At 37.6% G+C, this 14,373-nt stretch overlaps 1 protein-coding gene and 1 long non-coding RNA gene across 2 annotated transcripts in view; both read left to right on the forward strand.

Moving 5' to 3' along the window:
- Window positions 1–2,699: 2,699 nt before the first annotated feature.
- LOC116862671 (2-oxoisovalerate dehydrogenase subunit beta, mitochondrial-like) overlaps window positions 2,700–14,373 on the forward strand; it is a 142,586-nt gene continuing 130,912 nt past the window's right edge. The window contains exons 1-2 of the mRNA XM_032850033.1: window positions 2,700–2,819; window positions 5,115–5,225. Of these exons, the coding sequence (XP_032705924.1) occupies window positions 5,142–5,225 (84 nt within the window). The 5' untranslated portion in view covers window positions 2,700–2,819; window positions 5,115–5,141. The remainder of the gene's footprint in view (window positions 2,820–5,114; window positions 5,226–14,373) is intronic.
- Window positions 7,108–12,198, forward strand: LOC116862672. Its single transcript, XR_004381676.1, has 3 exons — window positions 7,108–7,169; window positions 8,265–8,477; window positions 11,684–12,198. It is a non-coding gene; the product is annotated as an uncharacterized LOC116862672 (long non-coding RNA).

The following is a 14,373-nucleotide window of genomic DNA, read 5'->3' on the forward strand; positions in this document are numbered from 1 at the left end:
GGTGTGCCAGCCATTAGAACTGTGTGTTCCAGGGATTTGCTAATCACTTGGCAACTAATTTAAAAGGCGGGAAAGACCGGATTCTTGAACGACAACCACTGACTCACTGACAAGACAGGGTGTGCTGGCTTCAAGGCTTGTCTGTTGGCATGCAGATCTTGCTGCCAGAGGAAAGAAGACTTGATGATGGCAAAGAGCTTATGTGCTGCCTTTCCCATGTTTGTTGGATATCATGAGCATCATTCTTGACCATGGCTTTGGTTTAGCAACTGAGAACTGCTATGTAGAATATACTACTCCAGTTGAATGTTTGTCTCCCTGTTTGTGTGTCCCTTTGTCCACCTGTGTATCTGTTGGTTCATCTGTCCATCAAATACTAGATTTAAGCTGTCCATGAATGGGCTGGAATTAACCTCTGAAAGCACTGTTTAGAATTGAGGGTGGCAGACTTTTTCTGTAAAGGAACAGGTAGTAGAATTTTAGCCTGTAGACCATGCTGTCTTTTGTCAACTCCTTAGCTCTGCTGTTGTACGGCAAAAATAGCCTTAAATGATATGTAAATGAATGGCTGTGTTCCATTGAGATACTGTTTACAAAAATTGACCTACCCACTGGTTTAGATAGAAGTATCTGGCTCAAACGTAGTTTACGTGTTATACAAAAACTTCAAAATGCTTTTAATGCTTATGAGTTTTCTAAAGCAGCTTATGCCTCAGGTTTGTTAATTAGCTTGTCATCTGCTTTGAGTAGTTTGGTAGATTTTAGTGTATTATTTAAACATATCTGTGATTTAAAAAAATATTCATTTCTCTCTCTGGGGTGGTTATAGAAATGCTATTGGATTGGATATATAAAAACAAGAAATAGAATTTTCCTCATCATTGATAACAGTACCATTAAATTTGATAGATTATACTTACAAATGATTTAAAAACTATGTTTTTTGACATGAAAACATGACTAAGATATATTGCCAAATGAAAAAAGGAGAAATGATAAGAAGACCTTCATGTCAGGGTGATTATATATGTGGAAAAAAATACTCACACATGTTTACGAATGTGCATACTTGAATATTATGAACATCTGAAAAGACACTGAATTAGTGGGGGGTCTTAATTTTCAAGCAGAACTCCAACTCTGGCCCATATTAGCAGAAAGATGTATTGAAGGCTAGTGAACAGCTCAGAAATCTTTGGTGTGCCTAAGAACTGGGCTTAGAAGCCTTATGTCTAGAAGCAGTACCCAGAATTCTACTGTGTAACTGGTTTTGCAAAGATGCCCCAGCAGCTAACAGTGCCATGGAACTAGAGTTTGAATGGTTGCCACCACTGAGCCCAAAAGCTGAATCAGCCTCCATTCTTACCAGTACTCTAGGATGGATTCTGGATCCCTGCTGCTCTTCTTGGCCTGGGTGTGTTGGATCGGCAGAGCCCACATTTTGTGCCGTCACTGCAATGAAGCCTGGGAAAGTGCAGATGGGATCCTTACTTCTGTTGTGGACCAAGGGCCCTGCCTCATCATATGGGGCATTTCCCTAATTTAGGAAGAGGATTAAGAAGCCTGGATAACACAAAGCATGAAAGCTGTACCCTGCAGACGCGCAGGAAGTTGTTGGTATTGATAACTCTGGACAGTGGAGTTCAGACAACTCACTAGGGCACAGATGGGACCTTTTAGTTTGCCCTTCTTTGCTCATCGAATTAAAAAAAAATTAAAAATTAAAAAAAAAACATGCAACAATGATAAAAGATTATAGGGAAAATTAACAAAAGGGATTGTTTTCTTCCCCCCAACCACTTCTATTACTTCTCCCACCGCTATTAATTACTGTATTACTGGTCTCAGGTGGGAATTTAAGAAGGCTTCCCAGCATAATGCAGCAATTCCATCAACTTCTTACTCAATTTCATTTAAAAATCCACCTTATGATTTCCCCTGGAATTCAGTCTTTATATTGCATGTACTTGATTGGGCAGAAATAATCATGAAATAGTCTTACCAGTGGCTTATTCTTCCTTTGGTCTAATGGAACTGATCTAGTGTATCTTCTTGAGGTCAAAAGGATTCAGCTTTGAAATTTAAGGTGGTGTCAGCTGCTGTAGTTGATGAGGTATTTGTAGATGCATGGTGTAAAAATGAAATATACTTAAAAATTTGGCACTCCTCTGTGTATCTTGTGTTTCAAGCCCCCCTACATCAACTTCTTGATGGGAAACTTGTCTGAGAACTTAATTCAGTCTGATCAAGTTTTAGTGGAAACATGGTAAAATTTTTTAACTTTATTTTTTTAGAACGGTTTTAGATTCACAGAAAAAGTATGAGGATAGGCTAGTACAGGAGAGTTTCTATATACCCTGCACTCAGTTTTCTGTATCATTAACCTCTTATAGTAGTATGGCATATTTGTTATAGTTAATGAACCAATATTGGTATGTTGTCAACCAAAGCCCTACTGTAAGATTTTCTTAGTTTTTACCCAAAGTCCTTCTTCCATGCCAGGGTAGCTGATATATTTTCTACATTTACATGCGACTTTTTCATATGTGTAGTATTGTCATAGAGCCATATAATAAATGCTATTTCTGTTTTAAGTAACTTATGGAATTTGGGAGAAGAATAAAAGAAAGCTTGCCACAGTGAAATTTTTATATTCTCTTATGCACAAGAGCCACATGAGAAAAAAATAAATTTTTATTTTTTTCCCTGTTCTATATTCAGTTGAACAGGTTCCTGTAGAACCATACAACATTCCCCTGTCCCAGGCCGAAGTCATTCAGGAAGGGAGTGACGTGACTCTAGTTGCCTGGGGCACTCAGGTCGGTAACATTTCTAAGAACTGATGATGTCCATGTTGTGCTTGGAAGCTCTAATTTTTAATCCTGATACTATAAAAATCCAAAGTGTTGTTTTTCTTATAGGTCAAATTTAAGTCTTATTAGTGCTATATCTGTATCTGGTACTGACTTCTGGTTGAGGGTGAGGTGTCTGTTCATTCATATTAAAACATCTATGTATGTGGTGAAGCTTAAAAATCTGTTGAGTTGATAGAAATGTACTCATGGGAAATTGTTTCTTCTGAAGCATGTCCTCATACTTGTTTCTGTGCTTGACTTCCTGTCTTTTTCATCACATCTGCTGCCATCTCTTGTGATACTTGCTCAGCTATGTAGACCAGCCAGGGGTCCAGCCTCAAAATTCTGTACCTTCCTGTGTTCCAGTGAACCTCGGTACTGATCTGCCTCAGTTTCCCCAGTGCTTGTTATCACATCGTTCTGCCTCCAGACTCCTCTCTGGCCGGAGATGTCTACCTCCTCTCTATCTCCTTCTTCTAAACAAATGGTCCATTTTTCTTTTTTCTGTGTGAAAGAAGTACTTATTTTAGAAAACTTGTACAGCATTAAATGAAGAAAAAGAAATCATTTGTAATACTATACCCTCTGACTCTCTTTTCTACTTGATTTTTGGAACGGAGAGGTAGCTCTCCTGGTTTCTTACCACCAGTGGGAAAAACTCTTACCTTTATCTCTGTCACTCAGTGTGCATCTTTGCCTCTCTTTGTAATAGGGAAGTTAGTATATTAGATGCTATGTCCTATAACTTACCTTTTCCTCACACCTTCCGTGTCTGCTGCCAGCCCTTTACTCCTCTTTCTCTTTTGTCCTGTGGTTTTCATAGATCCTTCTACAGATCTTTCAGATTCCATTTTGCCTTTTCTAGGGCTGTAACTTTGTAGTGGTTCCTTCCCTCTTCTGCATTTCTCCTTTCAATGTCCCTTTTATTAAAAGGATGTATATTTCTTCCCTCTCTAAAAAGTACCTATTCTTTACCCTACTTTTCCCTTAAATACCAGTGTATTTCCTCCTTTCTTTTATCACTAAACTTGAACGACTATTTTCTACTACCTGTATTTAATTCCTTAACTTCCTTATGTTCTTATACCTATGAGTTAGTTCTGTCCCCACTGATTTACTAAAACTATTATTGCTAACATTACTAATTTTCTAATTTTTTTTTTTTAAGATTTTATTTAGTTATTTGGCAGACAGAGATCACAAGTAGGCAGAGAGGCAGGCAGAGAGAGTGAGAGGTTGAAGCAGGGGTCCCTGCTGAGCAGAGAGCCCGATGTGGGGCTCAATCCCAGGACCCTGAGACCATGACCTGAGCCGAAGACAGAGGCTCAACCCACTGAACCACCCAGGCGCCCCACTAATTTTCTAATTTTTAAATCAACCCTTATCCCATATCGCTACGCTGTATGACACAGACTACTATTTCCATGAAAACCTTTCTTCTTTAGTTTCTGGGATACATTGTCTCCTGATTTTTCTTTTTCCTTCCATCCTCCCTCCCTCCCTTCCCTTCCTTCCCTTTCTTTCCTCTCTTACCCTGCACAAGTGGTTCCACACTAGGTGTGGAGCCTGACTCAGGGCTCAATCTCATGACCCTGAGGTCATGACCTGAGCTCAAATTAAGAGTTAGTTGCTTAATTGACTGAGCCACCCAGGCACCTCCTCTTCTTCCTCCTCTGCTGCTGCTGCTGCTGCTTCTTCTTCTTCCTCCTCTTCTCCTCTTCCTTCTTCTTCCTCTTCTTCTCCTTCTTCTTCCTTTCCTCCTTTATCCTCCTCCTCCTTCCCTTCTTCTTCTTCCTCTTCTCCTCCTTCCTTTCCTCCTCTTCCTTCCCCTTCTCCTCCTTCTTTTTTTCCTTTTTCTTCTTCAAGTGAGTTCCTCCTTCTCCATTTTCCCCATAAATGTTGGTCTTCTTCAGGGACCCATGAGTTCTGCCCTTTACTTCTCCTTCCACATGCTTTCACTAGAAACTCAACCTGCTCCTCTAACTTTACTTTCTGTGTGCTGGTATCTTAAGAATCAGCGTCTCTGTTAATGACTGCTTTCCTTTCCTGAAATTAAGGTTATCTTTCCAACTGTTTTCTGGACATCTGTGTTTGATTACTTTGGGGAAATACGGGGATCAACATATCTAAAACAAATTTAATTCTCCATTGCTAATAAGTTCCTCTGACTTTAAAGACTCTTTCTATTAATGATATCAGAATTCATCTAACTTTTTGGGTCTAAATCTCTGTAGTTATTTTCTGCTATTTTTATTTCAGGTTCATGTGATCCGAGAGGTAGCTTCCATGGCTCAAGAGAAGCTGGGAGTGTCTTGTGAAGTCATTGATCTGAGGACTATACTACCTTGGGATGTGGATACAGTTTGCAAGGTATGAATTTAGTGTTGATAGAGTGTCATTTCCTTAAACCTGTGGACCAGATTTGTTGGCAGTTTGCAAGGAATTGTTTTGAAATTTAAAGCTTCATGAGCATTTTCAACTGATTGAAAACTTCGAAACTTACGCTGTGACAGAAACATGTTATATAAACAGCTTAATGCTCAAGGAAACCAATCACTTGAGGGTTTTTCCCTCCCATAGTTCTTTGTTTAAAATATTATGGAACTGTGTCCTTTATGCAGCCTGCTTGGGTTGAGCTGTGAAAGTAATGGAGTAGTGCAAATGAGAGTATATCAGGTTGTTGAGGTCACCTGTGTTTTTAACAACTTATGGGTTATGGTTCGATAAGCAAGGTTTAATAGAATCAACTAAATGGTTTGTCTGAATTTTCATTTGTCTCCTCTCCAAAAGAGGTGGAGATGGATTACTTAAAAAACAAGACAAAGCCAAAAACAAAAACAGAAACATAACAAAACCCCAAAACAACCCTCTCTACATAGTCTTTGTACTATGAATCACAGTTTGAGTGTTATGTTGTGAGATTCTGTCTGCTTTTAGTTTCCCATCTAAGCAAACTCTTGATAGTCCCTTCTCAGGCATATAGTTCAGTTCTCATTTCTTGGTTATAACTGATAGCTTTCATATTAATAAACCAAAGTGCATCTGTTTCCATTGTGGTCTATAAGGAAGATTAAGCTCTTTTTGTGTGATGGTCTTATGTACTAAAGTTGAGGTAATGTGGCATGTCTTACTTTTTCTTGATTTACTGTTATAGCAAGTGAATTCTAAGACCTAGGGTATTTTATATCCTTTTTAAAGAATAGATAGCTTAGCTGTTTCTTAGGTTAGTCATGTGAAAAAGATCTGCAGCTACTGCTGCTCTTAAGAGTATAGCGTAGGGTGTGTTTAGGTAAAGATTGTTTTATAATTTATTGGAAGACTTAAGATAGTAAATGTTCTGTAGACTCACTTGACATCATCTAGACACTTGACAGGGGTATGGATGGCTTCAACAATATTCTAAGTCTTTCTAGTTTCCATCACTAAGAGCAGTATTTTAGGTTGAATTACTCATAACTGTTGGAGAGTCATGCTTCTTGAAGGCTTTTTCAAATCAGGTCAAACACTGGGTTTTCTTTCAAGTAGCCAAATATTCCAAATTATGGTTAAACTGGAGCTGATAGCCTTTACCCTAGGGTGGGCTCCTTTTTTGCAACTGTATCCCCCATTTATTCTTGGGGTTTGTAGTTATGGAGTGAATAGTGCTTTTCTATGGGGATATGATGTTTTGTTATGCTGCAGTGGGGAGTACTGTTAAATGGTTGGGGTGAGTAGTTTTAAACTATATTGATATTTTTATATACTTTATACATCTAAACAGAATTTGGAGCAGCTTATGGTAAAACACAAATATAACAACACTTCATGCTTAATTGTGAAGGTAAAGTGAAGAGAGAAGAAGAAAGAAGGGGGAAATTATTTATTTATATTTACCTCTACATAACTTTGCTTGTGGGGTATGCCCCCTCCACCCTTTATTAAATCTACTGATTGCATCTTTGTGTGATCCCGGAATGTAGATTCTAGTTCTTTGGGGCCCTTTACTACTGGAAAAGATGAAAGAGGACACTAGAGACTGCTCCTGAATGAAAAGATGATTCATCAAACCACTGAGTTGCTGGCTTCATCCTTTTAGTCTTGTGTTGGGGTGCTTTCATCATGTTATTTTTCTAGTTGATGACTCTCTAGTTAGGACAGTGAAAGTCAGCTTGCCTTTTCTTGATTACTTTGAGTTCTGTGACTTTATTCATTGCTGACCATGGTAATCTTCTGTTTTCCTTTCATGTATCAAAGAAAAGTTTTGGTATGTGGCATCTTTCTAGGGTTTGGAGATGACTTTAAAGAAGAGGACCCTAGAGCTAAACCTCATTAAAAGTGAGGCTTCTTCTTCTTCTTCTTTTTTTTTTTTGAACTACAGTTAACGTTTTCTTTATGAATTCTGTAGTGATCAAAATTTATGTTTATTATCTTTTTCAGTTAGTGCTGTGTTTTGTTGGTTCTTTTGTTTTATGATAAAATTAGATTCCTCAGCTTTGTTCATGACATGTTAAGCTCAACACCCAAAAGCATGTTTTGGAATACCTACTCAAGAAAAGGCCATTAAAGGTTAAAAACAAAAACAAAAACCCAACTTATTGAACATACATAAACATAAGCATATTATGCATAGTAAATGACTCTGGGACAGTTGAGGAATTGGTTAATGCAGTCTGAATTTAACTGTATTTTAAAAAACATAGTCATTCTTTTTGCTTGAGCCTTGAAGCATTGTTTAGAAGTTATAATCCTGAAAAATTTCTTGGGGACAGAGAGCAGCAGAGTGTTTGAATGTTGCTCGGGGAAGCTACAAAATTGGAGACCTGAGTGGGTCCAGGAACCAAGAACCAGTGGTTCATCTACTGTTAGGGACCTGATATTAGAGAGCTAAGCTGGAAGCCTCTGAAAAGCAGAATAAAAATTCCCAAGTTTTGAAGTGCCTGGGAGACAGTCCTACCTTGGAAGTTGGAAGTGTGAGGGGAGGGGATAGCTTAAGAACATCACTGAGGAGAGCTGAAAGCCCTGAAGGGCATGGTAAATTGACTCTTTTTACTTGGGGGCACCTGCCAAGTAAGTCTCAGCTAGACACTGAGAACGCAGGTTGTAAAGGATTCATGTTTCATGGGTTGTAGTGACAAAATAGGAAACTTGGGGTGGGCGGTGCTGAAACACACAGTTGGGCTCCCATTCAAGATAAACGTCAAATTTTACAGCTGTGTACGGTGGAAACTAAGAAGCAAATGCCTGGAAGGCCAAGCCATCTTTTGAGACTGGAGTGTCAAAGATCAGCCATACTCTCAGTTGAAAGTTCTAGAGTCAGGTCTTAGGATCTACAAGAAGTAGATTGAAGCTTCTCAAATCCACAGCACAGCCTCTCTCCCTCTCAGTTCCTTATTGGATTAATATAACTTACCTTCTGTTCTGTCTGCCCAGCACAAGGAGTCAGTCCTCCCATCATCTGGAACCTCTGTGAATCAGCATTCAATAAAAAATTACTAAGTATATGAAGAGACAGGACAATTTGATTCAAAACCAAGAGAAAACAGAAACAATAGAAAGCAGAAACAGGCGATCCAGTCATTGGAGTTAGCAGACAAAGACTTTATTATGTTTAGGAATATAGGAGGAAGAAAAAGAACAAAGGAGGTAAGAAGGTAAAGAATTACCCTGGAGGAGTGTGTGTATGTGGGTGTGTGTTAGAGAGAGAGAGAGAGAGAGCGAGAGAGAGCATTGTAGAACTAAAGAAATACTTGTCAGTAAGAACTCAGAGGATGTGTTTACAAACTTATTGGACTTAGTAGATGATAGTATTATGAACTAGAAGGCAAGTATATAGAAAATGTCCAAACTGAAGCACAGAGAGAGGGGAAAAATAGAATAGATTAGAGCAGAAGAGAGCATAAAACACACCGGGGTTCTGGTCAAAAGATCTGTCCCATATATGATTAGAATTCCAGAAGAGGAGAGAATGAATTGGTCAGAAGCCATATAAAAAATATTTCTCCTTAAGCTTTAAGGACATCACCATTCTTGAGGATTTGTAAACCTCTAAGGATGTATTCAAGAAAACCAAACCCACCTACAAAATGGAATGACATCTTAAATTGCTAAAGATGCCAACCTAACATTCTATACCCATTGAAAACATACTCTTAAAGTTAAGATGTAATAAAAAAAAATCTTAGGCCCATAGAAATTGAGAGAGTTTCTCACCAGCACATTTTTACTAAAAACAATACAACAAGGCATTTCTTTAGGCAGAAGGAAAATGATCCTATAAGTCAGTCAGAATGGGCTTATATAGAGTTACAATATTCTGTTCTAGAATTATTAAATGTAATATTTTTATTAGATCATAGTAAGTTAGGGATGCATGTTGTAACCTCAGGACTAACAATTGAAATCATAGTGAAAGTATATTTCCAGCAAGTTAAAAAGGGACCTATAGATAAATAGAAGTATTTGGTTAAACTAAAAGAAAGGAAAATATGTTAAAAAAAAGAAAACCCAAAACAAGTAAACAGACAAAAAACCCCCAGACAAAACAGGTGTGCCGTTAGAAAACAGATAGATGATAGCTATAAACCCAAGTATATAAGTAATTAAACACAGAAGGATTAAATCTAGTATACGTTATGAAATGCCACAGTATGCCTAGCTCAATTGAATATGGAACATTTATCAAAATTGACCAAATGCTAGGACATAAATATAATCTTAAACTTCAGACGTTTAAAGTCATTTAGAGTTTGGACTATAGTGGAATTCAGTTAGAAATTGGATTCTAATTTCTGGAAATTAGAATTTCCAGATTTCCAGAAAAGCCTCAACTTCCTACCAATTAAATTTAAATCAAAGGTTGTAAAAGAAACTGAAACAGAAGTTAGAAAAATACTGAACTGAAGGGTTATGAAGTTACTAAATATCAAAAATTTCAAGATTCAGCTAAAGCCATGCTCGGAGAGAGCTGTATGACCGGAAATACATATATTTAGAAAAGAGGAATAAGAACAAAAAAATTAGTGATCTGAATTTCCATCTCCAGAAAGAAAATCAAATCTAGAGAAAATAGGATAAATGTAGTGATAAAGAGCAGAAATCAGTAGAGAAGTTTAATAAAGTAAAAATTAGATTTTTGAAGAGACTAATGTACTTGATAAACCTTTAGCAAGATTAATGGAAAAAAAACAGGGCAAACACAAATGACAAACACCAGGTATGAAGAAGGGGGAAATCACAGAGCCTACAGACAATAGAAATATACTAAGAGTATAGCCTGAACAATTTTATGAATAAGTTTTGGGTGAAATGGACAGATTTCCCCGGAAAATACAATGTTTTCAAAAATAAAATTTAGAAAACCTCAATAGTCCTATATCAAAGAAACTGAATCGATTTTCATTAATGCTTATACAAGGAAAACCCTAGACCCACAGGGCTTTGCTGGTGAATTCTTTAAAACACAGTTCTTATGCAAATTCTTAGAGAAAATAAAACAAGAGGGTATATTTCCAAATTCTTTATATAAGCCTGGCACAATCTTTATATCAAATCTGTTTCAGACAGTATATAAAGAAAGATTATAGACACATTTTTCTTATGAATGGAGATGTAAAAATCAGAATATTGGAAAGTCAAATCCAACAATATGCAAAAAGATAAAAGTGAGGGTTTATTTCAAGTATGCAAGGGGTGTTTGACATTCACAAACATTCACACTGTGGTTGATGCAATTTCCCACGTGAATAAAAAATGGGAAAAATAATCATGATGAGCTTTGTAATACAGAAAAACATTTGTTAAAAGTCAGCATCCGTTCATAATGAAAATTTCTTAGTAACCTAGAAATAGAAGGGGAATCTATAAAGAGCAGCTTTATCTTGTAGCTATGAATAGCTATAAAAAGCCTGCAGCAAAAATTATATTTCCTACTGAAATTTTGACTTCTTTTCCATGGAGATCAAGAATGCAACAAGGATGCCCACACATAAGGGCAAGAGATACAAAAATCATATGGATTGGAAAGAAGTAAAACTTACTACTCATAGATAACATGATTTGTATGTAAAAAGATCTAGTGGAATCTATGGGCAGATCATTAGAATTCAGTTTACCAACACCCCTGGAAACAAGGTCAATATACAATAATTGTATCTTTATATACCAGCAACAAAATAGAAAAGGAATGTATAATACCAGCAACAAATAGAAAATTAATTGATAACATTTGAAAAAGCATAAAAAAAAATCAAACATCTAGGGTGAAATTGAGTGATACGTATTCAAAAACTATGCAGAAAATCACAAAACATTATTCTGAGAAATTAGAGAAGATGCAAGCAAACTGAAGCACATACCCTATTAATCTATTGTAAGGCCAAGACTAGACAAGGCAATCTTGAAGAATGAAGCTGGAGGACTTAGTTATCAAATGTGTTATAATCAAGATGTATTGTAAGGTTATAGTCATTACAGCATTGTACTGGGGTAGAGTTAGACCACAGTGCTGCCACTGATTAATTTCCTTGAATTTATAATGTAGTGAGCCTTTTTGTAGACTTAGGGAGAGCCTTGGTGTCCTCTGATCTGGTGCAGTTTTTTTGGTCATTCAACCAGAAACCCATACCCCTAAGTAGAGCTGCTGTTCTCACGCTCCGCAGGGATAAGAACCTTGGCTAAGTGTTGAGGGCTTGAATAGATTTCTTGCTGAGATACAGACCACATTTGGAGTGAGTTAAAAAGCGAGCTACAAAGTTAAAAAAAAATCAGAGGCCAGGCACAGAGTTAGGCTTGAGGTACTGTCCAACTTGAAATGTTTTTTGTTTTTGTTTTTTTTTTTTTTTAATGTGTAGAAATTCAGAGAAGCTGCTTATGGAAAAGAAGAACTTGATTTAGGCAGGAGAATGACAATCTTTGAAAGAAACTCAGGATTCAAGAATAATACTGTCCTTCAACTTAAAATCAACTGCCTACAACAGTGCAAAAAAGAAAAGAAAAATGACAGTTTACAAAGTCTAGGTGATTTCCTCATGTTTATAGAGAAGAAAGTATTGACATAGAGCTTTGACATGCTTATACTTTATTTGAAGATTAAATATGTTAATTATTGAAATAGATAAGGGTTTGCCTTTATATCTTGGAACCTTTTTTGATTTCTCTCTTTCTTCTTCTGCCTGCCCACATTCAATTCCAAAGCAGATCTTGCTGGCTTTGCCTACACAGTATGTCCAACATCTGCCCACCAGCTCTCATGCTCGCCTGGGTTTTGGCCGTAGCCTCGAAATACTGTCTTATTTCTGCTCTTCCCTTGTCATAGGCAGAACTGATCCTTTCAAATGTGAGTCACATCAGGTCCCTTCTAGTCTCAAAAGGCCTCAATAGTTTCCCATTAAAACTGTTTAATAGTGAAATGTTTTGAGTTTGGTACTTTTTCTTATTTTTAGTGGTTATACAAAGGTCTGAAAAGTAACTCTAGAATAGTGCTTTATGAATATATCTGTTTTAAGCTGAAGCATTTATTTTAAAGTCTTGAGTTTTAGTTTGACCTTGTGTTTTATTTTTCTTGACAGTTGTCCATTTTTCATCATGGTATATAGAAATTATCGTTTGAATTCTCATTAGAACAGGACCAATTTATTCCAAAAAGCAAAGCGAAAGTGACTACAGTAAACCTCAGCTATCTTACAATTTCTGAGAATTGAGTTCTTATGATAATTTTCTACATCGATGAGAGTTACTGTTTCTGGGTAGTAGTTTTAAAAACTTCTTAACCTTTTGAATGGCAATATTTCCAGAACCTTTTCAACTTTTCTCAAGGAAAACGTAAAGTATAAAATTTCATCTTTCAGAAATAATTCATCCAAATGAACATGAGTTGTTACACTGTGTTGACATTTACATTTATTGAGGTATGTGGCTGTTGACTTCATTAATACATTTCTGTGCTTAATTTCATGGTTTTAAGCCTCTTTAAATTTAAATTTTCTTTTATCTTCTGCCATCACATCATTGCCAGGTGCCGTGGGATCCGGATGACCAAACTTTATAGCTGAGACATGTACGTTGTCCAGGGAAGGCCTGTAGTGATTTCTCATGAATCAAGAACACATGCTTTGCTCTTCAAGCCTTAGGTTACTAACTTGGGTTTTTCCGAACCTTTCTCCTCTTATTTCCTTGCTTGTTTTGTGAGGTGGATCATTGTCAAGGACTTTGGAGCTGGAAGAGGTCAGCCTGGGCCTGCTCCCTTTGGTCTTCCTACTGGTCCCAGGAGTGACCTGTGACTTTTAACATCCGTCATAGCTATTAGGCACTGCTTCTGATCAGGGGTTTTCTCTGTTCAAGCATACTGGTACGAGATACTGGTGGAAAGTCTCTCTCTCCTTCCCCAAACTAATCTACCTTTTTTTTTTTTTTTGAGGCACACAGGAGGTGGGTTGTTACCTTTTAAATTCTTTTTTTTTTTTTTAAAGATTTTATTTATTTATTTGACAGGGATCACAAGCAGGCAGAGAGGCAGGCAGAGAGACAGAGAGGAGGAAGTAGGCTCCCCGCCAAGCAGAGAGCCCGATGCGGGGCTCGATCCTAAGACCCTGAGATCATGACCTGAGCTGAAGGCAGAGGCTTAACCCACTGAGCCACCCAGGCGTCCCCCCTTTTAAATTCTTAACAAACTTTGGAAATGATATAGAAAGGAACTTCCTCTCTCCCTCCCTCTTGCTTTCCCTCTCTTTTCTCTTTTCGACCTGACTTGTGTAGCAAAGGTTGATGATGTGCCATCGATGCCAACGGTTGTTGCATGGCTGCATGTTGAGGCATCTATGGTCTCAGTATCTTAGGGGTATCCTGGGAGCAGGGCGAGGCCTCCGTGGCACTACAACGTGGGACAGAAGCTGGAAGTAGGTGGAAGTAGGTTTGCTGTGGCATGAGGAAGTGACTGCAGTTGGGAGGGAGCATTTAACATCCTCTCCTCCTGTCCTTTCACGCCAGCTGTTTTCATGCTTCAAAAGACTTCACTGGGACCCTGGATGAAGTTAAGGCAGGTTCTGAGGCTGGCGGGGAAGAGGGGTGGAGGTGGGGAGGTTCTGGGAGCAGAGTCCCTCAATAAAAAAAGGACAAGGGTATTGTAGGAGTGGAACTGGGAAGAAGTGGGAAGAAGTTAAACCTTGGTCATCTGGGTGTGGCTAATCATTTATATATAAAGAACCAAGTTTGCTTACTCTCTCTGTTTGCACCTGGTGTTAGTGTATTTGTGAATAGTGCAAAGCAGATGGAGAAGATCTGAAGTACTATTGAAGATAAACGTAAAAACATATGGGTTACATTTTATGACTTTAATTATAATTTTGTAGCCTTTAGGTTTTTTATTTTCATAAGATCGATTTGGATTACCTTAGGTTTCATTTTTAGTAAGATTACTAACACTTGCAAGGTAATATTTAGGGTCTGTACTTGGTGTGAATGGCTCTAAATTGGTTCTGTGGGGAAGTTGGAGAATTTGCCTTTAGAGAACCTATAATGGCTTAGTACTCCCAGTTACATACAT

Source organism: Lontra canadensis, unplaced genomic scaffold (assembly GCF_010015895.1).
Source record: "Lontra canadensis isolate GAN:19392208 unplaced genomic scaffold, GSC_riverotter_1.0 scaffold295, whole genome shotgun sequence".
Classification (NCBI taxonomy): domain Eukaryota; kingdom Metazoa; phylum Chordata; class Mammalia; order Carnivora; family Mustelidae; genus Lontra; species Lontra canadensis.